At 38.7% G+C, this 27,863-nt stretch overlaps 1 protein-coding gene across 1 annotated transcript in view; it reads left to right on the top strand.

Annotated features, from left to right (window-relative positions):
- EYS (eyes shut homolog) overlaps positions 1–27,863 on the top strand; it is a 909,330-nt gene that overhangs the window by 299,006 nt on the left and 582,461 nt on the right. Inside the window, exons 19-20 of the mRNA XM_064508633.1 lie at positions 4,388–4,585; positions 7,001–7,122. Coding sequence (XP_064364703.1) covers positions 4,388–4,585; positions 7,001–7,122 — 320 coding nt within the window. The remainder of the gene's footprint in view (positions 1–4,387; positions 4,586–7,000; positions 7,123–27,863) is intronic.

Raw genomic sequence — 27,863 nt, 5'->3', positions numbered from 1 at the left:
CGGAGACCAACGCCAATGGATGTCAAAAGGGAACAGAGGATTCTGGTGGCAAGGGTGAAGGCCATGCAGGACCAGAGTTCTCCTCAATCCTGCTGGTAAGGGAAGACACACACATCTAATGTCCCTCTGAGGAGTGAGATCTGATGGTGAGAGATGAGATCCATCTAATGACGAGCAAGAGCATTTTTGCCAACAAGCCTAACTCTGTGAGGAGAGTTTTAAACTGCATCTCAGGGAATGGAGACAAAAGAAAAGTGGAAGTACATGGGCTGGAAAGAATTGTCTGCAGGAAAGAACGATCAGGGAAGATGTCACACTTGGACAAAGTGGTGCAACTGGGGGCCTATCTCAAGTGCCTGTAAACAATGTGTACATAGGAGACAGGAGGAATAAAAAGTCCACATGCACTCTCAGAACTACTCCCTCACTGGAATGACAGGGCACATATTGTAGAGTGATACCAGCTCTCTGGAAAGACAGGCAGGGAAGATGGGGAAACAAGGCTGGACTTCATGCTAAGCAGTGGCTTGAATGCATGGAGCTTTGCTATGGAATGGGTGGTGGTGATGCACTGGTCAAGACCTGGTGAGGCAGGATGAGCAGGGAACCAGTACGGGCAATATTGTGGTGGATGTCTGCTACATGTCTGCTTGATCCAGAAAAGTTGATAGAGTCTTCTTCAAATAACTGGAAAAAGCTGAATTAAGCTGAATTTACTGGAGTGAGTTCAGCAGAGAGTCACCAAGATGGTTGGGGTCTGGAGCATTTGCCCTGTGAGGAGAGGCAGAGAGAGCTGGGTTTGCGCAGCCTTGCAAAGAGGCCCTTTCGGGGGGGAGACCTAACAGTAGACTGCCACCTATCTAATGTGAGGGTATAAAGAAGGCAGAGTCAAGCTCATTTTCTCAGTTGCACAGTGAAAGCCATCTATCCAGGCTTTCACAGAAAATATCATTAGTTGCTGAATCTGAGTTGATAAATCTGTCAATATGTGTTAAAACTAAATTTATGAAAGCAACACAAGAATCTGAAAGTGCTGCATCCAAGCATAGTCTCCGGTACCTTACTTTCTGAGTCTGTTCACATTTAACATTTTACATTTCAAATATTTCCAAAAATATTCTCAGAAATTATGTTTGAGATAACAAGAGTCAGCTTCAGTTAAATGTTAAAATAAATTATGAATTTATGAATATGAAAAAAAAATTATGCACAGTTCTTTGGAGACCACTGTTTTTTGGAGGGACTGAGACCAGACAAAAGTTGTTCAGCTACCCTTTGATGAATGATACAATTTTAACACACATATTGTGTAGAAAGAAAAGGCAGAAGAAACCTGGCATGTTATTGATTCAGCAGAGCAAAATGCTTCAAATAAAAATCCTTTATAGAACCTAGAGGCTTGGGAGAATATTGAGAGTCAAAAAAAAAAACTAATAAAAGGTAATACTTTTCTGAAATATGTAATTAATTCATGAAAGTTGGCCATGAGATATTGAGATCAAGAACATGTAAATTCATTAGTATTCATACAACAGAGCTATGCACAGTCCTATTATTATTACTGGACAAATATTTGTAAATAATATAAACCTGTAGGCTTTAGGACATATATCTTCACTGTTCCTTATTGCTTCATCGTTCTGTAATTGTTCACCAAGTCTGTTATGCTCTGGCCCAAAATGTGGTTGTATCTACTGCTGGAGAAAAATACTACAGTAGGGGAAAACTGATGCATTGTAGCATGGCCTTTGCTTTATCTCCTGTAAATGTAAACCCCCCTTGCCCCAAATGCTTGGCATGTAAGAGGACAGGACAAATCTGTTTAGTAGAGAGTCTTCCATCAACCCAGAGGAAAAACAATTGCTGCATTACTGCATCATCCAACAGTTCCCCTTACTGTTGTGAACCATGTGTTAAACTTATTCATGTGGGTGTGAACTCCACTTTAGGAATCAGCAAGGGTTGTCACCCATGTCAAGCTGTTGTGATATAAAGATGAAAACTTCAGGGCAAAATCTCAGTGTGCCATATGGCAGCTTTTGCCATGCTGTTTCAATGAATTCCAGAACTGAGATTACTGCCTGCCAACAGCAGAATTGCCCTGCATCAGAGACACCACCAGTCGCATAAAGATAGCGAATGACTTGTACCATTCTTCTTCTCCCCTGCCAGCTTATCTGCTGTGGTCAGAGGGTTTTTTACCCCTATTCTATTCCTACCTGTTGTTTTTGCTGCTAGGGGCCTTAAGAGTTCAGCCCTTAAGGCATTATCTTATAGTAGGGAATCAGCTCACACAAAATCCAGCCAGAACCACATCTTGGAGAATGTATGTCTCATTATTGTCAAGAAGATCTGCTATAGCCAGTGTGCTATCATGTGATTAATAGTTCCCATAAAAGGGGGGAAAGGGACTTACATGCAATAAGCCACCAAAATTTTGTCTGTAACGACAGTACAAGCAAAGGAGCAGAGATGCAGGTTCAGGTGACTGAGTCTATTAAGTGTGTCCTTTTTCACTGCAGAGCCAAAATCATTTTACTGACAACATATCTCAGTGAGTCCGAAAGTACACCTTTCAAGTTGAAGTTAAATAGCATTCAGTCTAATGGACATCTTAATAGTGAAGTCATCCACTGTATATTTTCCATCTTTTCACCATATTCTACATTTTAAAGGAATTCTAAGTTTTCAAACAAGTTACTCTGGGGAACAGAATGGCACTGTAGCTTGATAGCTACAGTGCAGCTGTAGCTGTAGCCAAAGTCTTGTTCTTTTGAAATCCTAATGAAATACTCAGCTCCATAATAAAATATTCAGAATAAACTAACCACTTAACTGACCCAGTTTCCCTAAAAGTATATCCCCAAAACTATATAAATTTCCACTTCTGTTAGTTAGTAATAGGTCTAATACTGGTTGATTCTTTGTCAGGAATACTTGTCTAAAGTTTTGAGTCTGAAAAATCAGAAATTCTCAGTACTATTACACAACTCACAAATATAGCTTACCCATATTAGATTTTTTTTTTTACTAGCAACAGGAGAACTTATATGATCTTTTGGAAGAAAAAATATTTTCCACTGGACATGTAATAGATGTCTATTTTCAGTTAGCCCTCTATGGCTGCCATGTATACACATACCTACTAGCAAGTGGTGAAGGCAAGGTGAAGAATGGGCAGTGAAGATAACCAACTCATCTTAAACATGTCATCCCCTCCCCAGAGGGGCCCAGCCTGGTGCTGGTGCTGGTGCTGGAGCTGGCGCTGGCGCTGGGGCAGGGCTCAAACCAGCGCAGCCCAGCTCAGGCCACAGCCAGCCCTGAGCCCCAGCACAGCCACAGCAGCACCCAGCCTGCGGCCTCCTGCAGGTAATGGAGAAATCATATATACTTGTATGCAATAATCACAAGATGATGGAAAACATATGTGCACACAGACAGACAGACAGACAGACAGACACACACACACACACACACACACACACACACACACACAAAACCCATCACAGTGTCCTAGAAAAATAAAGTTCACTGTCTGGGATTTTTAGGTGACTTAGGGGATTAACTCCCAGTTAGGCATGTTTGGATGTGATTTCACATGTTACTTTGTAGGCGCTTTATGTTGTCGTGTGGCGTTGCTTGTCACTGGGGTGAGGTTAGCCCCTGCGGGAGGGACGCGAGGCTGCTGGGGCAGGGGAGGAGCTGCTCCTGCAGGGCAGGTCGCCAGCACACACCTCCCTGGCCATCCCAAACAAGTATCACCGCGCTCTAATCCGTTACATACTAGAGCAGTTGTTGGGAAAGAGTAGACAGCGACTATGAGATTTTCTATCACGCGGCTATTTTTATACACTATGGAGACAGCCATTCATTATTAGAAATAAATTATTTCAGTAAGATAGTTTGTGTGCAGTCATTAATTGCAAGCTGAACATTAATATCACATAAGGTTCCTGGCATTTCATCCGTGTTCACCATTCTGGGTTAATCTATAAACAGCTGTGACAACAGAGTAGCAGGAAAAAATGAGAGGAAGCTTTTAACTAAAATTCATTAATTTTTTTTTAAGTCAGTACACTTTTTAAGCCATTTTAGAGGACAAGGGTAGCCATTTTAGAGGACAAGGGTAGACAGAAAAATTATAAAAGCTGTTCAGATAACTAGTTTGATTTTAAAATGCAATGTCATTATATAAACTAGGCAGGTAAAAAATTACAGCTTTTTGTTTGGAAGTTTACAAAGCAAAGCATCTCTGCACGGCAATACGCACATATCTATTTCTGAGACACTGCAGCTCAATGTTAGCCAGGGATCTAAAGAAAATACAGCAGCTGCAGGAATATGTTCATTAGTTAAACGCTGACAGCTTTGCCATCTTCCTTTTCAGGTTCTAACTGTGAGTTTAGGCCTTGCGAGGCCAGCAATCCCTGTGAGAACGGAGCCGTGTGCACAGAAGAAATGAATCTGGACATTTTCCCCCTCGGATTCCAGTGCGAGTGCGTGAAGGGCTTTGCAGGGCCACGCTGCGAGATCAACGTCAATGAGTGCAGCTCTAACCCTTGCCTCCACGGGTACTGCTATGACAGTGAGTTCAGTCTGGTTACTCACTTTAATGTGGAGTAGTCTCTCTGTTAAGCTTCTACAGCTACTGAGTTGCTCTGGGGAGAGCAGCGGATAATTTACTGAAATTTAGCTTGTCTGAAGCTCCACAGCCAGTGCCAGGAGGATTATTTTTGCCAAAATGCCTCAGCTCCTGGCATTGAGGTTTGTGTGTTCAGGGGGTCAGAACTGCAGCTAATGAGAAATTTTAATGAGATTTGTGCTGTCTCCTTTGATACCTAAATTAGCCAAATGCATCTTACATTGTGCATTTGATGAGAGAGAATATTCAGGTGCTGAAAGAGGAGCTCATAGAGCACTGAGGCAGTATGTGTAATAATTGTAACAACTCCAAATATTGTATTAAATATCCAACTGATGTAAAATGGAGTTTCTGTTTACTGGTAAGCACTTTCTAGCATGAACATGGTAACACCATGTAACTGGCACTTTCGCTGATAGTGATACTTAATGTTTCTATGCTAGGATTTAGAAGCAAACTGAGTATGAATTACTCCACTATGTTCTGTCTAGATTGCCAGGGTAAGCGTAGTAGCACCCATTATGTCTGGGGTACTCCTTGCAATGTTTTATGGGAATACACAACCTATCAGGCACTTTCTATGCCTGGTAAACAAAAGTAAAAGTGTTAATTTTCACAGAGTCTTAGCAAAGCTGGTTGGAAAGGAGGATGACCTTGGAGGTCACCTAGTCAAACCTCCTGCATGAAGCCAGACAAAAAACAGTGCTAGAACAGGTCAGCCCTGGCTTTCTCTAGCTGCACTTAGAAAGCATCCAAGGATGGACAGAAATTTGACAGACTCTTTGGGACAGCCTAGTTCACTGCTGCTCTACTCTTGTAGTGATTTTTTTTCCCCTTCTAGTGTCCAATCTGAATCTCCTGAGCGGCAACTTGTGCCATTGCCCCTTATTATACCATCTGGCACTCCTGAGGAGAATTTGGTTCTGCCATTTCTGTATCTGCCCTTCAAGTTGTTATTAGATAGCCCTTTATCTAGCAGCTCTTCACCAAAGGGGCTAATACCAAACCAGCCCAGCTGACTCAACCTCTCCTCACAGGTCATGGACTTTAAGCCCTGATCAAGCCTGCTAGTTTTCTGCTGGATCCCTCTCCAATTTCTCCACATCCCTTTTAAAATGAGAATGATGACATGTGAACTTCCCCAAAATTCAGAAATTTAAAGACAAATTCACAGAAGGTGAAATTAACTTCAATGACTTCAGATGAAATTATTGCCTAAAATTCTCTTCTTTATAAAATAATCAGTATAAATAAGCTTTAGGAATTCCATGTGTTCATATATGGGAATAAGGTAAGCAGCTTTACATCTTGCCCAGTAAAGATTACTTTCTAAGAAGTTTACAGATGTTTTTATTTACTGCATATTGGTTCAGAGATTCTTGAACCAAAATTTAGATAAGATGCAGTAAAGTTCTTCATGCTAACAAAGTGCCAGATTTTTGGTGGATAGCTTGTCTTTGTGGTACCTCTGGATTTGACTTCTATTACTTGGAGGTCTCAGTTCCTCTGCACAATGCGCGAAATCATGACTGCAGAAAGTGGGAGTTCTGGGGAAGCTCAGAAACTCTTAGCAGATGAAAAATGATGCTGCTGTGAAGGACTTAAAGCATTTAATGAATGTAATAGCAGGTCTTCGTACAGACACAATAACAGAATGGATTCCATAGTAAATCTCAGAGATAATGAAGAATCCAGGGACCTATTTGAGGTTATAATAAATCCAGGCCCACAAGAACTTCAATTACTGCTGTCACTAGCTCCTTATATGGATGTAGCACTCTAAAGATTCCTCTTGCTTTAGATCGTTAACGATGAAAAAGGGGTAAGATCCTTATCATTAGCTGGTGAAGATTAAAATGATGCATGGAAATACATCGTAAGTTGAGCTGCCAAATTCATCTCAAGCAAGTTTTCCTTTAATATTGTGGTATACTAGGAGGCATTCCTTACCAAAAGAAGCAGTGTTGAACTCTCCCTTTTGCATTTAGGATCAATATTAAAGCTAAAATCTTATGTACCTTGTGTACAGTTTTGTGATGGAAAATTACTTAGTAGCTTATAAGGTCTGATTGCTTTTTCCAGAAGCTTGTAATGGGTCATTGATTTATAATTCTTATGTTAAAATACTTGAATTGTTTAAGTAAAATGCAGTACAGCTAATCTATTTTCATATTAAAAGGGTGTTTTGAGGTATTGAATTTCATTTAGTTATTTTTTCTTTTTTAATGTCTACAGATTTGGTTGAAGCCAGTCCATATCTTTTCTGAATATTAGTCATAACTGTTACTTATTTTGTTTTACTATATTCAGTTTTTATTCTAAAACAGTATTAGTACTAAGATACTATGTCTGTTACAGTTGTCAATGGCTTCTACTGCTTGTGCAACCCAGGATATGCAGGACTGAAATGTGACCAGGACATTGATGACTGCATAACCAATGCCTGTGAACACAATTCTACGTGCATTGATCTGCATCTGGTTAGTAAAGAATGTTTTGTAATTAAAATGTTTGCTTGCTTAGTTTTCTCTCCAGAAACCTAAGGCAATGCTATTGCAAGTTCTGAACCCCTACTTAATCCATATGCTTGTCAAGAGTTTTATAATTAGGCTTTCCTGTCACTGGTTTTTATTTATAATGATGTAGACATTGGGAGAAAGGAATTTTTATCATTTAAAGGCAGTTACTGAGACAACATGGTTATCTGGGGAATTCAAAAAGAGGGGAATATTCTCAACTAGGTGTGTTTATTGCTTCATTATAAGTGATGGTAGTACTCATTTAAACTGATGACATTGGCCTCAAAGGGGCTTAAAAAGTCTCTTATCCCCTAAAATGGCTTTTCTTTAGGTACTTCAGTATTTATTTTCAAAATCCTTCAGCTATATTAGTTCCTGAAACTTGAAAGGTTAAAATATAACTAGTTTCTTCTCAGAAATAAAAGCATTGTGTCAACTGATTCCTTCACGGGGAAAACAAGAAGAAAGGACTTTCACAATGTGTAAAACTTTGGCACTGGAGGAGGCCTCGCTCTCTTCTTAGTTACAGAAATGTCATTATCTAAGTGAAGGACCAGTTTCTTTTCCATGTACTCGTAAGACTACGTAGTATGAATATGGTCCTTCATGAACCCTCAAAGTGTCAGAGAAATTAAGGGGTGGCTAAAAAAGTTGGAATACTTTAAAATAATAAAAAGTTGCTGGGGGGGAGCTGTTGTTTTGTTTTTTTCTTCTAGTCTCTCCTGGCATGTTTGTGAGAAAATTAAACTAATAAAATGTTAAAGCAAGGAGTAGAATTCAGATTAATATTAAGATGTTTAAATGTAGGTGTCTATATGTGAGCTAAGCATCTAAGCACCCACTGAAGGCACTAGAGTCCTGGCTGATGCAGTCAATACAGCCCAAGGAGCGATGCAGTTGCCCATCGTGTACATGTCCACCTTGGGTGAGCTGAACAACTCCATAGGCACCACTAGCACTGAAGTAGACATCTATGTTAAGAGTCTGCATTTCAAGCTGAATCCCATCCCCAAAGCCCTGGGGGCTTTTTTGATATGTGTAAAGGGGTGTGGGGGTTTGTGTATCTTTGTTTATTGAAGTACACGCATAAAGAAATTACACTTCTTTCAGTCAAACCCTGCTGGTAATCCAAAGCTGTTGCTGTTTTCTAAACTCAAACAAAAGTTGTGCTACATGAAAATTTTCTCAGATCTTCTGTTGTAATTCCGAGTTGTTTCTTCTTTTCATAGTTAGGAATACTTTATGTATTGTAAGCTTTTTTTTTGTAAATATGCTTCAAGAATTAGTAAATGCCTTGGACAAAATGCAATGCTTGATATGTAGATCACAGAGCCTGTGATACTTTTGTAGTTGTTTTTGGATGCTATTGCACATACATATGTTTTTCTCTACCTTGAGGTTATAACAAATAGTTCAAACTCTTATACCGAACACATATTGCCATCTTGAAATCAGCCAGGAGAGTATCCCATAACCAAATTTTACACTCACAAGTCATGTACCGTCATGCTATTATGAAACTACTGTTGCAGGTGTAGATATTCCAAGTATTACTCCTAACTGTAGCTGATGCTTTAACTGACACTGTTAAAATGGGGCTGGATATGCAAAAGTTAAAACACAAACAATCCCCTCCCCCCCCAAAAAATTAAGATACCAGAAAGGGACAAAAGTACAGATCCTTTGTAAAATAAATATGTCCTTCCACCAAGAATGTCTGCTAAGCTTTGCTGATGAGTTGCAGTATTGATCCAGGGGGATTTTTTTAATTTAGGCAAAATTAAACCTGACAAAGAATGATAGTTCACTGCCATTTTTAACACTGCTTTAGATATTTCTTCATATGCCTTTCATGCATTTGTTTTCTTCATTAATTTGTATTTATTCTTGTCCTGCAGTACCTATACATTTGTCATCTTCTCTGTCACAGCTATTCTGTTTTAAATGGTCTGTGACACAACCAGCAAATCAGTGAGATACCCGCAGACTCATTGTTTCAGAGAAAGCCTGACATTAAAAAAAAAATCTATCCTGTGTGGATTTAGTGATTAACTACAGAAAATAAACACTGTAGAAACTTAATGACAAGTCATTTTAGACATCAGATTTGATCTTTATCAGACCTCAATGGCTTTCTCAAGGTAGTTCACCTATGTCATCAACATGACAGTAAGCCTTCAAAATGAAGCATTTATTTTGATATCACTTATTGTACAGGTAAAAGATCTTCTGTAATTTTTTCATTAAAGGTCTCTTTTTTGGCATTTTAAATTTTCCTTGTAATGTAATTTTGTGCTCAAAAAAAAGGGAAAACAAATTTAATGCACAATGTGCACCAATGAGATGAAAAGTCAGTATCAGCATGTTGTTATTTGTAAGACAAGAAATATGAAATTGCTAATAGTTTTATTTTGTTTCAGCAATACTAATGCATTGTTATTCAATACTTACTTAAACTTTCTCCTTCTATACTATTCTTCATAGTATATTTACTTTAAATTGATATTTAAAAGTTTCGTATGGATCACTTTTTAGGTTGACTGTCACTCCAGAAAGGGACATAAAAGATTACCTTTTTAAGTGATCGTATTAATCACTTTGCATGTGACTGTGTTATTCAGCAAACACTGTTGTTCTTATTGTATCTGCTACTGAAGGGTACTGAATGTCCTCTATTTCCAATGATGCGGTTTTAGGCACTCACCAAGATTCTTCAGACATGGATACAAACAGGATTAATGGATTATATATATTCATAAAAATGGAAGGAGACCCATTCCCTCTTCTTCAGCTAGAGTAGCTGTAAAAGAACAGGTGTCTAGATAACAACCCATTACAGAATGAACTTTTAATACTTAGAGTGTATCCCCCACCCCCACTCCAAAAGTAACAAATTGGGGGATGTGGAGCTACTGAGACATGATCAAGGAAGACATAACATCCTCACAGGTAAGCTCAGGAAGTGTGGGCTAGACGAGTGGACAGTGAGGTGGATTGAGAACTGGCTGAATGGCAGAGCTCAGAGGGTTGTGATCAGAGTCACAAAGTCTAGTTGGAGGCCTGTAGCTAGCAGTGTCCCCCAGGGGTCAGTACTGAGTTCAGTCTAGTTCAACTCACTCCTCAATGACCTGGATGAAGGGACAGAGTGCACCCTCAGCAAGTTTGCTGAGGATACAAAACTGGGAGGAGTGGCTGGTACACCAGAGGGCTGTGCTGCCATTCAGAGGGACCTGGACAGGCTGGAGAGCTGGGCAGAGAGGAACCTCATGAAGTTCAACAAAGGGAAGTGCAGGGTCCTGCACCTAGGGAGGAATAACCCCCTGCACCGGTATAGGCTGGGGGTTGACCTGCTGGAAAGCAGCTCTGCGGAGAAGGACCTGGGAGTCCTGCTGGACAACAAGCTGACCATGAGCCAGCAATGTGCCCTTGTGGCCAAGAAGGCCAATGGTATCCTGGGGTGCATTATGAAGAGCATTGCCAGCTGGCCAAGAGAGGTAATCCTCTCCTTCTAGTTAGCCCTGGTGAGGCCCCATCTGGATTAGTGTGTCCAATTCTGGGCTCCCCAGTACAAGAGAGACGTGGCACTACTGGAGAGAGTCCAGAGTAGGGCTACGAAGATGATTAGGGGACTGGAGCATCTGCCCTATGAGGAAAGGCTGAGAGAGCTGGGGCTGTTCAGCCTGGAGAAGAGAAGACTGAAGGGGGATCTTATTAATGTATATAAATATCTTGAGGGAGGGTGTCAAGAGGATGGGGCCAGACTCTTTTCAGTGGTGCCCAGTGACAAGACGAGAGGCAACGGGCACTAACTGAAGCACAGGAAGTTTCATCTGAATTATAAGGAAAAACTTCTTTACTGTGAAAGTGACAGAGCACTGGAATAGGTTGCCGAGAGAGGTTGTGGAGTCTTCTTCTCTGGAGATATTCAAAACATGCCTGGATGCGATACTGTGCAACGTGCTGTAGGTGACCCTGCTTGAGCAGAGGGGTTGGACTAGATGATCTTCCGAGGTCCCTTCCAACCTCAACCATTCTGTGATTCTGTGAAGACTTAAGAACAGATGGAGATCTTTGGAGTTACATAATTTCCCCACCCAATACAATTTTCTTCCAAATAAATAATACCATAGTATTATTCTGCAAGTCAAGGACCAAAGATCTTCAAGTGGGAAAGATTTCCAAACATGCTAATCGCAAAATATACTTTGCAGCCTTTACCTTGGCTCTCCAGGCAGTAGCTGGCATTAAGCAATTGGGCCATGGGAGATGAGGCTAGGGGAAGTACACAGCAGCTACGTCAGCTTAACGAGGCTCCGATTTTCTGCTGAATCCAAGAAGTCCAGTCACCCAAGAGCTACTAGACACCCATACAAGTCACTGTCGGTCATAATCGCAGACCCATAGGTGGCTCAGGAATAATTAATTGGCTACTCCTATGCTAACAGAAGTTCCATTCTGCAGTCCAGCCACTCAAATGCTTTTGAGAGGTTTTTCTAGGGTGAAAATAGGAAGTTCACAGAGAGATTTAGTACCTTCAGAATGATACTTGCAATACTTCTCCTGCTTTGGTGTCTGTAATATAGTGTAATATAGAGCCTTAAAACTAGGTCACCATGCTATCTTATCAAAGCACCAGCACAAATAGGCACAAAAAATGATACTCATGGAAGGTAAAATGCTACATAGGGGGGGTTGATAAAACTTGACAGCAGGAAATCACAAAAATTCGGTTTGTGATGCAGCTCCTGATGTTTTAAAAGGTCTGGTTTGTAAAATCTACCTGTAGAGGCATATTGGCCAGTCCTACCAAGGATGCAATCTCCTTCATTCTGATACAACTAAGTTTCTAAATGACTCTAACATGTGATACACCATCATGGATTAGACTTGCTTTGTGGTGGCAGATCATCAATAACCAGAATCCCGAGGCTTCTCTGTGCTAAAGATTCTCAATTCCTACCCAAAAAGTATTCCCAGTGTTGATGTAAGTCTCGCAGTAAGTAATATCAAGAAGGATAAACACACTAAGTGTTTTGCTTGATTAACTATGGAGAGAAGGACAGCTTGAATGCAACAGCTGTTTTCTCCAGATTCTGGTACTGGTGTCCTGCAAGACTGTATGCCAAAATGTAGTGACAAATAGGTATAATTGAGGACTTAAACCCATTATGTCCCTGTTACTCAGATAAAATTTGAGCCATCCAGTGTTTAAACAGTTCCCAACTCTGTTCATGTAGTGAGACGGCTGGGCACTATGTTAGCCACATGTAATGTTAAGGAAATAGTTGTAAGAAGTTTTAGCTGGTGACAGCAGGACATACAAAATTAACATATGATTTTAAAAATATAAAAGGTGTCTTACCAACTTATCTACTTCCATCCATGTTAAACAATGTGTGACAGATTATAAAGTGTTTCTCTATAGAACTGTCATGAAGAAAAAAGGAATCTTACCGATTGCAACCAAAACACCAGTAAGAGAAACCAGTTAGAGTAATCACTTCCTTCATCAGGTCTCCTAGGCCAGCAACCATTAAAAGCTGCTAATATATGTAGCATTATTAGCACCAATGCCTGTCCAGGATATTCACAATCATCTGTCAGCCTAACCAGTATTGTCATCTTGTTTTGTAGTATGACTGTAAAAGACAAAAGATATTGAAAGAAGATTGATGCTGGGAAGGCTGATCTGACATCTGCTGCCTTTCATAAGCCAATTACCTTTCCCTCAATTTTTTTTTAAAAAAATTAAAGAATATCCCTGATTAAATCCTGTCTAAGTAAGTGGTTTTATTTTCACTGTAGTAAGAAGCATGTGGCCAGCACTTTGTAAAATAGTGTGAAGTTTTTGGTTTACATGCATGTAAACATAATTCAATTGTTCAGTCAAGCTGACAGATGCAATAGAAGGAGAGAAGTATGGGAGTGGTTGAAAGGATGTAGTGCTGTCACTGCAAAAGAAAGCAGTGCGGTCATCACTAGTTGAGAGAAAGAGCAGTGGTGAAGACTTCTGCCTGCAGTGTAAATAATTAATAAAATTAAAACTGAAATAAACAGTAAAATCCTTGACTAAAACCTAGTAAATAGTAAGTTAAAAAAATATTTTGGGATGTTAGCCTCTGGCTCATCTTATGCTAAGGCAGGTTTTACCCAGATTAACTTGCAAATCCTTCTAAAAAATTAAAATAAAGTACTGTATAAAGCTGAAATGTTGTCCTTAATTACTTTTATAATATCCTATGAAGCATTTAGTTCATATAATACAAAATATTAGTTGGGGGTATTGGTATTAAAAAATTGTTAAGAAGTAATAGTAGCTCCATAATAGCTCTGACTTCAGTTTTGCTTGTACTGTTCTAGATGTCAAACATCATAAAGCAAATCCTGTCTCTTTAATGTATAAGGTATAGCTATGCAGCAAATTGTAATAGAGGTCTCCTCAGAGCTTTGTTTCTGGAAGCTGTTGTTTCTCTCTGTTTGCCACTGAGTAAATCAAAAAATATAAACTATAAGTAAAGTCATAGTTAAATAATAGTGCTTTCATTGCCATCTTATGCCTTTCTTTTGGGTAACTCTCTATCACTACTGGTTTTAAACTAGAATAATCTCCCTCAGAGAAAAATGGAATGTTATGGAACTGAACTCTCCAATGCAATAACAGAAGAGATTGTCAATTTAATCCTGAAGAAGTAATGATTTCTTGTTCAATTCCTTGTTTTAAAATGGCAGAAGAAAAAGACTGGTAGCAAGTTGAAATTCAGTAACTATCATTTAGAAATTTATGTTTTGGGTTGTAGAGAAGGCTTATATGAGGGAGAGTGAGGCAATAAAATTAATTTTTTTTTTTCTGGAAAAAATATCCAGAGTTAATAGACAGGCAGTTTATCTAGTGGATCATATTTCAAGAGCAAAACCCATAAGAAGGCTAGCTCAACACATGAATTGTGAAGGAAGGATTAATTGGAAGGAACTCTGGCTCTGAGAACTAAGGTACAAAGCAGTAGTTCAGTAAATTACTAACAGTGTATGTTAGCCAAAAATAAATTAGTCAGCTCTTTGGACTAATGTAAGATAATTTCCTAAATCTGTCATCCACCCTTTATTGCCATTTAAAACAGAACCTCTTGAACTTTCTGCTCACTGGTGTGAAGAAAAAAAAAATCATCTCCAAAACTTTTAATTTAATTTAGAACATCCAGAGGTGCTCAGGGTATGATGAAGTAACTGAGCCTCAGGAGCCTCTGCCCTCTAGCTGATATTAGCAGGTGGTCTGACATTTGAAATGTGAATAGAGACGAAATAGGCCTGAGTCAATGAAAACTTTCCAGATTCTTTGGGACTGGTAATTCTCTAAGGTCTCAATAAAGCAAACAAGTCCTTCCACTGAAATTGGTCTGAAACAACACCTCTGTTTAACTAAAGGTCAGATTACGCACCATAAATGGCATACAATATATAACAAGTAAGAAGCCCCTAGCAGTTTTCCAGGTCACATAAATTCAAACTGAGTTGTATGTGACTTCAAGTGTACGCATTGACTTAACTGAGAGAATCCATGTACTGAGATTATGAACGTGCTGTAACGATTTGACAAATCAAGTCCAGATTACTGATTATGCATCCCAGAAAAGAGCCATACAGCAGCTGGAGATCACTCAAGAAGCTAGCAACTGCAGCGCTACAAACTACTACTGCTGATACAACTCACTCTGCTCCCCTGAAAATTTGACTTGCCATGTCTGATATATTTCGTCTTCCACCTATATTTAGTTTAAAAAAATGACCAGTGTCTTCATACTCCTTCAATAAAAGCCTTTTTGAAAAAGAGAGAGAGAGAATTTCCTGCTCTCCCTTGTATGACAGAGCTGGGGGATTCAGCAGGACACAGATTAAAAACTTAGTCATTATGGGTTTTTTTCTTTTATGCTCTAATAAGTCCAGCTGAGTCAAATACACCTGAATGTACAAAATTAACTATTGACTTACTGACTTAGTACAATGTCCTTAATATAGATTTATGGAATTATACATAGCTTGGAGAAAGGGAATATGATGTCTTATGCCCTAGTCATCTAACTGAAAGTTGAGGTCAGCAAACAAGCAAGGGAAAAATAGACACTATTAAAGATATAAATGATCAACTGTTCATTAAGTTTCCATTTAACTCATTTGCTTTAGTTATTGTAGTATTTTCTAAATGCTTTAATTTGATTTTTTTGGAAGAAAATTTGGACGGAAATAAAAATTGTTAGCCTTAACCAACAATGACACTAAATACCCTGGGCTTGTGAGCCTTCTCCTATTGTATTTTTCATAAACTGATTTTTAACTACTTTACAGAGTTGAGTAGAACTATTACAAAGTGGAGAAAGAGAGAGATTAAGAGGCATTTAAAGATGGGGTTTCCAATGAGACTTGCGAACAGATGGCAAGTCAGTGTGATAAAGACACGAGAAGGTGGTCCCAGATGGCGCGTGAGCTCCAGGTTCTGTCAGCAGCGCGGAGGTTGGACACAGAAACCATGTGACAGCAGGGAAAGAAGTGGAGAACTTCACAGCACAAGGCACAGGCTGCAGAACTGCGGCCTCTTTGCGGAAAGCACAACCCTGATTCGATTCTGGCACGATAGAGAGATTTGATGAGGCTAGATATGAAATGCTCATACCTTTTAAAGCATTAAAAGACTGGCAGTAGTGTTATAGAGACTTGGGACTTGGGGGTGGGCATGAGGATGGGATTTTTGAAAACTGTAGTTAGAGGAGTTCGATGCAGAGAAGTGGATACAATAAATTGTCTGTATTTAGTAGCTTTACAGAATGGAAAGTCATGAAGAGGTATGGGTCCGTGAGGAAAATACTGTGAAGTGAGATGGGGAAATTTACAGATCATCAGTCAGTCTGTGATAACTGCCCCAATACATGTCTTTCCCGTACAGCATGCAAGAAGTAAGATGAAGTTTATTTTTCAGTAAATGGCAGATACACTAATCCATGTACTGTGGGATAAATCTGAGCATGAGGACAATTACTGAAAAGGAGCTCACACACACTAATTTCATCCCTCACCTTCTATTGCAGTAGGTCATTGTCCCTAAAGTCAAGCCAGATGATTCTGGGCAGAAATTTCTAAGTTTCATCCAAACCCTGTTCTGAGAACAGCATTGCTCATTTCTTGTGATCTATTTTTGTGACATTTGCAATCAAAGAAGCTAAGCATCTTGCAAGTATGTATGCATACTGATATATTTTATTTTCTCATGGACTCTGTCAGGCAAAAAAGCAGAATGATTCTCATTTGTCAGAAAGAGAACTCCAGCACTGAGAACTGTGGTACAAAGATATGTTCATGAGCACATATTTTGAGGCACTTAGAAGTCAATACTCCAAGATTTGCTTTGTTTAGAACTTTTTATTTGAAAACCCAGCTCCTGTTGTCTGCACTTGCAGGTGCTGAGTGCTCCACAGTTCTGAAAACCATACCTCAAGCTGAAGTTCAGGAGATAAAAAATAAGGAATTAATTTCTACCGATAAAAAGTTAGCTGCTGGGCTAAATCAGCTAAACCTAAAGTATGATTAAATTTATTTTCTTTAGGACAACATTCAATTAAAACCATAAAACTCTCTCTTCTTTTTTATTCTCCTTTTTTCTAAATACAAATGAATAGGAACAGGCATATGTCCGTCACTGCATCTCTAGAGCAGACCAGTTTCCTCATGCTGTCTTATGCAATGAATGAAGGGATAGAAATTATTTAATCTATGGAAGTAAGAGACTATCACAGCATTTAGATGAACAAGAGCTAAATCTAACATTTCATAAGAAACCTTCATTCTGGCATGCATTTCCTTCATTTCCTAATTTTTGAGTGTTTGTTTTTGTAACTTTAGCATTGTTCTTTTAGCATATATTTTTATGCAAAATAAATGTAATGCATCCAAATGATTACATGGATGCTTTTCGATGAGCAAGCCATTTTCTGTCATCACATAGTAGATGTTTTTCACTCTTAAATGTGGACAGATGCTATGGATATTCACAGTAGTTTTTGAAAAGCATTCAGCCCTGGCCTTGCTCTCTTCCCACTGTAGCTGACAGAAAAATTATTGTTGGCTTCAGAGCTCGAAGAGCCAAATACATTCTAATTCCAGTGTCAGCTTGTTGTATACTGTGGCAGCCACTTGACGTCTATTACCCCGAGCCAAGCAGAATGTTTATCTTCCTTATGCAAAAGAAACCTGTCCAGAATATTATCCATAGATTTTAAAGCAGAACATTCTTCACAAGTACAGTATTAAAGGAGAAGAAAATCTAAGATATAAAATACCTCTGACCCCAGGTTTGCTCTTCCCTTTATCTGCCTCCCACAAAAGATTCCTATTTATAACAATGGATTCCATCTGTTTTCTCTTTTTGTGAAAGAAGAGTTCTTACCCAAGGATGCAGAGTTTCAGCTTTAAGCAAATTTGCCTACATTATCAATTTTTCTCCAAGAACTACATAAAGGGAAAAGCATCTGACCCTTAACTTAAGAGACACTGCTGGGTGCTGTTATAATAAACTGATAATCAAACATCAAATAAAATCAAGTCTTCTCATAATCCTTCCCTGGCAATATGAATCGCTGAGCCTATATTGTCAGCTGTGCCAATTACTGTACCATGGCCAGCAGGGAGTTTGCTATTTTGGCACCCTGAAAGCAGTTGACTATTCTCTTTCTGAAGCTTAAGAACCCTATTAGCCTTATCAATACCTTGGTGCCCTTAGGCTACTTGTCTGATGATACTTTGATCATCGTCTTTGAGTCACTTTTTCAGAAATCATATCAAGGCTTTAAACATTGTGTTGTTCATTTTCAGTACAGGATTGTTTCAAGATAGAAACTTTTATGGTCAAAGTTTGATATACTAAAGCAAAGAACTGAGGTGTTAGAAAAAAAGGAAGATATCAGAATGACTGTACAGCAAGGTATTTTTCAAATTCCAAAGGATCGGTTTAGACTGGCAAGGCAAATGTAGATGTTTGCAGAACAAATTAAAACAGTCTGATGCTAGTGTTTCAATAATCGAATAGAATAAAATTCACATTAAAAATGTTTTTACAGTTACATGTGAAGAATACTTGTATATGAAGAATAGTTAAATAGGCAGAATAGTCATATAAGCTATATTATAGTATTCAATTTTGAGTGTATATTTAAGGGAATGCATATTTACACAGGGCTGGATTGTGATAATGATATTCCTATTTGCAAGTGCCTTGATTCTAGAAATACTCCCATTGACTTCAGCAGGTTTCCATATGAAGCAAGAACTTATATTATTTCTCAGACATTAAGAATATCTAAGCCGTGTGTTGTCACATTGGACAGCTATGCCATAGAGACAAATTCAGCCTGAAGCTGCAATCAAAGATCCATCTATGCTACATTCATATTTCACTTCAAGCAGTTTTGCAAGCCTTGTAGTATTTTCGTTCTGAAAACAAATTCTACATGGGTGAAACAAAACAGTACTGGGAAGGTTTCACTCTTTTGCTTAAAGAAAATGAAATAGTTTTGTACCTGACTCAAACAGGTTTGCATTTCCAAAGAAAGTTTGCATGTTACCCTTGCACAGTCATATGTAGACTAGACTACTCTGAGAGTTGTTGAAAAGAATACAGTTTATCTACCTTAGCAAAATGAATTCGAAAGGAATAAAGAATAGCTTGCTTTTCACATAATAGAATGTGAAATATTTCATGCGAAATATGTAGCACTCATAAAACTGTCTACTTACCTTTGTTGTGCCCTGACTAGCATGTCATATGCTAATTTTAGTAATCAAGACACTGTTTTTCTGCCCAGGATCTATATAAAAAGGGTATTTCAAGGCTGCCTGACAAACAAATGTTTTCATTTCAGATCTTTTTCTGCAGAAATGAAAGAAATGCCTATAGATTCCACCTGATTCCACAGTGGCAAATGCAGTAATTCTTTTCTAAGAAAGACACTTTGCGGAATCCAGTTGTCCGGAATTCGCACAGACTGTCCTTTCATTATATGAATGCATACTAAACTAGAAAGCCCGTGAGGGGTTCAGTGTTGACTTCCAAGTAGATTAAATTCTCTCATTGCTACATTCTGCTGTGGTTTCACTCAGACTATCCACTCAAGTGCTGGCTTGTTTTTGTTATAAAAAGCTATGCCACCGGGCATATTTCTTATAGTTCAGACTCCGTAAATTGTCCTTCACTTTTGACTGAAAGAATCCAAAGCTGGTCATGCTTCAGACACAAAGTAAAAGGTGTGTATTTTGCAGGGAGGGCTAAAGGCATGGGATAAGTAAAGGTTTGATGACAGATTGGTTTCACACACAGCCAGCTGATTGTTTTAACATTGCTGAGTTCATGCTGTAATAAAAAGAAGCATGTTGGTTGTATGGACACGAAGAAGAGAGTTTAATTTTTATATTAAAATTAATTGTTGTGGAACATTTCTCATAAGTAGTAATTTTCACGTGCACGCTAATCACTAATTCACACTAGTGTATCTCATCTGTTAGAGTAGAAATTGCTTTAATTAGAAGTGAATTTCAAAGGTCTCAGCTGTGATCAGAGGACAGATTTTGTAAAGATGCTCAAACTGGCTTAACAGACTTCTGCAATGGCTTATTTAACACTGGGTAAACTGTTTAATAGTTCTCTGCTTTAACTTACCAGTGCATAACAAATGCAAATCCTACTTTTTTCTTCTTTGGGAGGAATATCCTTCTTGTTCACAGTTATGAATTTCATTCACCAGTGGTGGATTCAGCCTTAGTTAACTGAAGACTAATACAGTTCTCCTATACCAAATCTCTATGGGCAAATGTTTGTCCTGTCCACCTTTTTTTTTTCTTTTTTTTTCTTTTTTTTTCTGTGCCATAGTCCCACTGAAAGTATTTTTCTTTAAAACAAGTGATTTTCACTTGTTTCTTTCTTTTAAGTCAAGAGTGAATATGAATAAAAAACCCTGAAATCCATTAAATTGTCTTGGTACCAAAGGGTATATTTAAATTAATGTTTTAGTTCATATTACAAGTGTTCTTCTAAAACAATTGTCCCAGCTGTACCCACTTACCATGCTTAATTTGCATTGTGGAGCAGTCTTGGATCATGCAAACAGGATTCCTCTTGGATGAAACTAAAACAGAAGATGGTCTCCACAGAGGCATATAATGGGCACCAACCACTGACTTTCAGCCCATGGATTTAGCTAAGAGCTATTCTAAACTAAAACCCCAGAATCCACATAGTACAGTTTCATTCAAGAGATTTGTTGCTTTTCTGCAGCATAAATTGATAGTGTGGGCGTAGCCATAGTCATTTAAAGTTTAATGAAAATATAGCACAATTCCTCCAGCATGGTTACATCATATTACATATTATTTGCTTTAAAATGTATATAATTTGCATAAATTGCATGCCACTGAGGTTTTAAAGCTGCATGTTATGATAGATGAAATGGGACAGAAAATTATATGCAAATACCATTTATTTTGCCACTGATATTGCAGCAAAGAAAATCATGTCAAGTCATGTTTAGCAATAGTTTTACTCTGTACATGCACAGCATGTACCTTCACATGTTCAAAATCATGCTTAGAGTGAAGCCATGTGACTGCTGAAAAACCGCATGAGTCTTTGAAACTTACCTCATGTAGTTCATTTCTGCTAAAAGCTTGTTCTGAAAACAGCAGCAGTGATTTTTTGAATAGTAATACAGCAAGTTGCTTGTGTCTTACGCCTCTGAATTTTTTTCACTCAGCTAGAATGAACAAAAAGCTTCCATGGGTTCAGAGGACTAGCAGGGGAACACATTCCCTTTGATACCCTAAATACTGGATTTCTAATGTATGAGATTCAGTGATGATTCTTTATTCTATAGCAAGCTGTGCAATAAATTGAAAAAGAAATGGCATAAAATGCACTTGGACTTCTACTACATGACAGAAAAAAAGAGAAAATGACAGAAAAGTGAGATAGAAGCCTTGAAATGTTATTTTTTTGCTACATGGCAGTATCATACAGGAAAAACTATCAATACATAATAAAGAAAAAATGGAATCCCTGTTAAAATTAACTAATAGAGACCATAAGCAAGTCCTCTCTAAAAGCTATTCTGGCAATTATAGTTCCAAAATAAGGTATAGAAAACATGATCTCCCTTAAATATTTTAAAATTAGCCAAAATCTTACAATATTTTTGTTTTTAATTCGTTTTAATTTGTCCCTCAGCCTATTTCTCATCTGATGACTGGTACACAGGGAGCTGAAGAAAACTCTTTAACAATTTAACAGATCCTATACATGCACTTAGTAAAGAATTACTTTAAAAGCAATCTGTTTTTATCTCTGGATCTTATTTATTCTCTTTTAGAGAGAACTTCTAAAACCAGAGTATGTTAAATGTATATCCTGTCTGTACATTCTTTCTGTTATATTTGGAAAACATAGAAACCTGAAATATGCTGAACTATTACCCACATAAAGTCCTTTTCAAGATTAATTTCTATTTACTTATTCTTTTACTAAGGAACAGACTCTGACAGCACTAGGAAAACATTAAATTCATTCAATGGGTAGTCACACTAATTGATTTTTGTGGGACCATATGGGAACTGTGTAAATAGAAAATTACATCAGAATTGGGTTCTATTGAAGTCAAAACTCGACCAAAATTTCCTTCTCATGTGATTGTGATAGCCTTTTTTAATTTCCTCATTATTCTCCCTTTCTACTTGAAACTTTGCCTTAATATTTACTTTGGACCACCATTTAACTATTCAGATTTCAGTATACGTGGTATTTGCAGCCCTATACAGAGAAACTTTTGCACATACACCTAGTCAGAGCACTGGGTTAGCCAGAAGCTTTCTGAAGCAGTAATTATATATAAATTTATTTCTTTGAGCCATGCTACTAAGACTTTAAAGATAATCAGTAATAGCCATGTGCATCACCTCCTGGATCTGTTATAAAATATTAAAGCTTTTGCAGAGCTCTCTACTAATACTTTGCATAGTTCCTGTGTGTATCTTTGTTTATGTCATGACAGAGAGTTGATATCTTGCATGAATGCCTTCTTATGGGTGTTTCAGTACAGTTTCAACACTAGACAGAAATTCTTGGAAAAAAACTGTTTCCTCCAGATTAATTCTGCCCCAGTTAGAAACCACATCCCTAGTATTTCAATCTAGTACTATTTTCCAGGTTCATGTGTGTAGAACTATGTGTCTATTTATAGGGGAAATAGATTATTTGAAATGAAAAGGTCACCATCTTAATGAGAACTCACTGGCTTCTCCTATAATAGTGAACCGAATAATGTCAGAGCTCATTCCCTGGCTTTAAGACCAAATGGTCTGGGACACCTTGTTGTTTAAGCTCTTTTAGCATTTGAAACAAAGCCGCTGTGTCTGAATTGTACCCTGGTCGCTGACGAATGTGTATACAACTACCCAGTAATTGATTCCTGGTTCCATTGCTCCCAGTTTGTGCTTAGAGGCTCTGGGCACAGGAGGGTACCAGGCTGCTCCAGTTGTTTCTGAGAAATATCTACCACATTCTCAGACAAACAATTATGAAGATGTATTTAACTTTCCGCATAGGCAATTTTCCTCACGATCACAAATGGTATCTTATGTCGAAAGTAACACATCTCTGAATAGCTGGGTTGATAAGATACCATTATTCAATCAATACTATAAAATGTTGTATGCAAAAATAGGTTTTTCATAACACAAAGGCAGGATATTGGAAGGTGAGAATAACACCAAACACTTAGATTTTAAAGACTTCAGGATAAAATTATTGATTTAAATTTTTAACCCATTTTCACTATTATGGGGGGGAATTAAGTTCTACAGACAGTAAGATTTACTAATCTAATGTGTTCAGTAGCTGGGGAAAGAACTTCTGCCTGAAACTGATCCCAGAAAGCTGTCAAACAGCTTCACTCAATTCCCTCAAGAATAAAAAATTCATCTGACTTACCCTGTTCGCTAATTCATTCTGCTTGCTTTTCCTGTTACTCCCAGGAAATTTTAAGTTGCAGCTTTGTACTTTAAAATTATTTCTGTTAAGAATTCTTTTATCTTCAGTCCATGACTTAACTTTTAATTCTGTCTATAATTTATTACTTAAAAAATCTGTGTATCACCCACCTGCTTTTTATCTTTTGAGATCTTACAAACAGTACCTCACAGAAATGACTATAGTCATTTTTAATGTGAAGAGTAGACTTAAAATTCCTATTTAGCTCACCAATGCTCCATATATAGTACTGGGTACTTTTGCTCTCACAATTTCTTGTCATCGTTTGCTGAGTCACATCCTGTTCAGATGAGCTATCACCACTGAAAGAAAGAAATCCCACAGGAATAGTTCAGATGTCTCCATTGTGTCAATGGTAACTTAAGCGACTCTGGAAAAGTTATTTAATGCCTGCTGCTGAGTCCTCCAGTCTCTCCCAGTCAAATGGGAAAACTGTTTGATATCATGGTAAGATTGGAAGTCTCACTGTTTTTTAATCAAAATATCCTAATAAACACATATCATGTGTTCTAAAGAATAAATACTACTTCAATAAACACATATCATGTGTTCTAAAGAATAAATACTGCCTGGGGCCCAGGTAGTTTTCTCCACAACCCTACCAGTGAGAGGCAAGGCCTTGAGGAGGAGTGCGTGGATTCTGCTGGTCAACAGCTGGTTGCACAGCTGGTGTCGGCTTTTACAATGATGGGGCTGTCTCTGAGAATTGAGGATTGCTAAAAAGAGACAAGATCCACCTAACCAAGTTGGGCAAAACCATCTTTCCCTCGGACTGGCCAACCTGGCGAGGAGAGCTTTAAACCAGGAACGTCAGGGGAGGGAGATGATGACCCACATTAAAGTGAGAAAGTAGTAGACAAGGCTGGCAAGCAAAGGATGCAGGGTGATGTGGACAAGGAAGCTCAAAATCAGCAAAAGAGCCGCAGGGAGCCCACCCCAGCTCTGTGCACACAAATAAGTAAGTGCTGAGAGGACAGCATGACTTAGCTTTTCTCACAAATCAGCATGACTAGGTACCATCTGGGGTGCCTCTACACTAACACACGCAACAGAAGGGACAGACAAGAGGCATCAGAGGTCTGTGTGCAGTTGCAGGGCTACGAATCTCCCTGGGATCACAGAGACATGGGATATCCGGCATGTGCGGAGTGCTGCAGTGGATGGATGCAGGCTGTTTCAGAAGGGCTGGCTGGGATGGTGAGGAAGGGGAGTTGCCCTTTATGTGAGAGAGCAGCAGGGATGCCTGGAGCTCTGCCTGGGGCTGGGTGATGAGCCAGCTGAGAGCTTATGGGTCAGGACTAGCAGGCAGACCAGTGGGGGTGACGTAGTAGTGGGTGTCTGCCACAGACCACCTGAGGAGGAAAAAGGAGCTGAGGCCTTCCTGAGACAACCAGAAGCAGCCTCACGTCTGCAGGCTCTGGTCTGAATGGGGGACTTTAACCACTCTGAGATCTGCTGCAGGGGCAACAGCAATCCAGGAGGTTTCTGAAGCGTATTGATGGTAGCTTCCTGAGAGAGGTGATCAAGGAGTCCATGAATAGAGGTGTTCTGCTCCACTGCATGCTTAGAAACAAGGAAGAATTGGTCAGGGATGTGAAGGCTGGCAGCAGCCTGCTGCTGAGTAAGTCAGGGGACCTGATGACAAAGGAGATGGAAAAGGCTGAGGTACTGAATGCCTCCTTTGCTTCAGTCTTTACTGATAAGACTCACCTTCAGGACTCCCAGGCCTGGAGACATGTGGCAAAGTGTGGAGCAAGGAAGACTGACCTTCAGTGGAGGAGGATCAGGTTAGGGAACATTTAAACAAACTGAACACACACAGGTCCACGGGCCCTGACGGGGTGTGTGACACCCACGAGTGCTGAGGGAGCTGGTCAATGTCATTGCGAGGTGACTCTCAATAATCGTTGAAAGGCACAGCAATTCCTGAGTACTGGAAGAAAGCTAGAAATGGCAAAATGCCACAAGACAAAGTGGAATGGAAAAATTCAGAAAATGAAAAGCCAGAAATGGAAAATGTCACTCTCATCTTTGAGAAGGGCATGAAGGATGATCTGGGGAAGTACAGGGCTTACTACCTTACCTCAGTCCCTGGGAAGTCTTTTTTTGCTCATATTTCATAGCAGACCTGAAATAAGGCTATGGCTACATCAGCAGCTAATGCAAAGCAATAGAAGCAGATTTTCTGAGTGAAACAAGGAGTTGAGGTATAGCTGTACACAGCATGCATGTTTTGGTGCAGGGGTCTGTTCTCTTGGACTACTTCTAGCCTAGTGCTGAGGAGGAAATATTCTTTATTGGTTGGTGAGCATTAGCTGTGTTCTTAGAGCACATCTTCTGGAGTTTCTTTCAAAAGTAATCTGATTTGTGTCCTCTGAGAGCACTGTGATGTGAAGCAAAGCACAGTAACTGAGTACAATTGGGAAATTCATTTCAAAAGCACACTCCTGATCTAAATTTAATCACTAATGCAGCTGAACCCTATGGATACTAAGAAACATACGAACACGTGGTAGTTTTTAAGTTACCTAGGCCAATAGATTCATGAGGGACAAGTTCTCGGATCAGCAGTTTGTCATCTTGGTCTGGATAACAGCTTGGAACTCTCTGGCTTTAAGTCTGCCCCTCATTAGTCAGCCTGGATACTCAAATTGTATGTAAGTGTGATGATTGCCTATAAATGTTCTCCATATGTTTGTCTGGTTTTGTGCCCACTAGAAAATCAGTGGCCCATTTAACAGAATCAAACAGAATGTGCCGAGTGATGGGAATAGCTTAACTCTAACTGGTCCATAGCAGTGCATCTCATGCCCTTTCACATGAAGCAAACACAAGCGACACTTAAGAGTTCATACTTCAAAAAAATATCATTTATCGTCCCAAGCCCTAAAAGGCATCAGAGCAAGGGGACTAAATTTAGATGGTTCTTACTGAAAATCTGCCTATTGACGAAAGTATACCATGGAGCTGGATCAAATCATAAAGGAACCAATTACTTGTTAGTACTGCACTGGCAGATATCAAAGCAGAATGTGCATTTTCTTTTAAAGCTAAATGACTATGTTTCAGGTAGCTTCGCTGTGTGACAAGCTCAAGTTCTGTATCACTGTCACATTTATCCTGATGTGGTTCAGTTAGTGATATGAAATAGAAGCCTAGTAAGGAGGCACTGCCAGTTTCTTCTTTCTGGGAACTAAGGTGCACAAAGACATTTTGTTTCCTGGTACATCTGTTTCTTCATACATCAGACGCTGAATACTGTTCAAGAACCATGCTGTGCCATTTTCACTCAAATACAATCACTGAGATATAAAATAATGAGAAAAAAAAACTTTTGATGGAGGACTGTAAAAGTTTTCAACTGGTATGATTTCTTGCAGTTTATGACTTCATATATTTCTCTACCTTAAGAACACTGCAAGCATATGAGGCATGACAAAAATGAGTAACTCTAATTGATATCTACAACTACTATATGTTTCTCTTGTCTGATGCACATTCTTGCTATGTTATGCCTGAAATGTCCTCTGAAACAAGTATCTGCAGTTTATGGTCTTTGTAGAACAATTTTAGGATCTGCAAAAGTGTTACAATGGGAATTTCTCACTTAAGTTTCATGTTATAAGAAGACAATTTCTGATCTTCATGTTTGAAAACACTAACAGAATAAATGCAGTACTTTTAAATATCAGCAGAGAAATGTTAAACAGAATCTGTAATATGTCCACAGCCAAACAAAATTTCTCAGTTGATTTTTGAACTTAGCTTAGTCCTAAAATACATGTATACTGTAAGAAATTGAACAGTTTCAGATATTACCTTTTTTTTGGTCTTTTTCATTAGGAACAACTGTGTATTTTGTACAACACAGCAAAATAAAATGCATTTTCTAGTTTATTCTGTTGCCAGTTGCCAGTTAGCTATCCATGGAACAACTGTCACTAACAAGGACTAAGTAAGTCCAAGCCTGGAAACTCTTTGCATGGGAAATTCCCAGTCTTATAAAGAATGACAGTGTATATTCTGCACGTACATGCACAGAGAAAAGACAGAAAAGGCATAGTGCAGCCTGGCACTCTCATTTTCCTCAAACTCAAGCGATCACATCACCTAGGCAACATTCCCAGTCTCCTCTGGCTGTGGACATAAGCTCTTTAGTCATGTTTAATACTTGGTTTTAAGCTTGAGGAATGAAAAATAATTGTGATGCTGTTTTTTCCATGCTTTAAATACCTATCAATTTCATTTTTAAGACTAATTGTGAACGGTATGATAAACACACCTTCTTACAGTATATAGGACTGCGTAGAAATCCAAGCCCTCTTTCTCCTCAGTTTTTATTTTATACACATACATCTTCCAAGTTCCCAACTTTACTTTTCCAGCATTATATTTCTTCTGTTGTGTTTGGCATTATTCCCAAATGATTTGCACATCCGACCTTCTAGACTGTCAGTTTTTCTCCATTAAATTTTTCCTCATTACAAACACCTCAGTATTTCTGTTAGTATCTATATGCATTTTACTAAGTGAGCTAAATAATTGTTTAGAGCTCATTCTATGGACTCGTAGCTGACTGAGGAGAAAACGAGGAAATAATTGTGTGAAAGATCCAAGCTTTTTAGTG

This window comes from Dromaius novaehollandiae, chromosome 3 (assembly GCF_036370855.1).
Source record: "Dromaius novaehollandiae isolate bDroNov1 chromosome 3, bDroNov1.hap1, whole genome shotgun sequence".
Lineage (NCBI taxonomy): Eukaryota > Metazoa > Chordata > Aves > Casuariiformes > Dromaiidae > Dromaius > Dromaius novaehollandiae.
The sequence above is the reverse complement of the archived record's forward strand: the minus strand, read 5'-3'. Positions and strand labels throughout refer to the sequence as shown.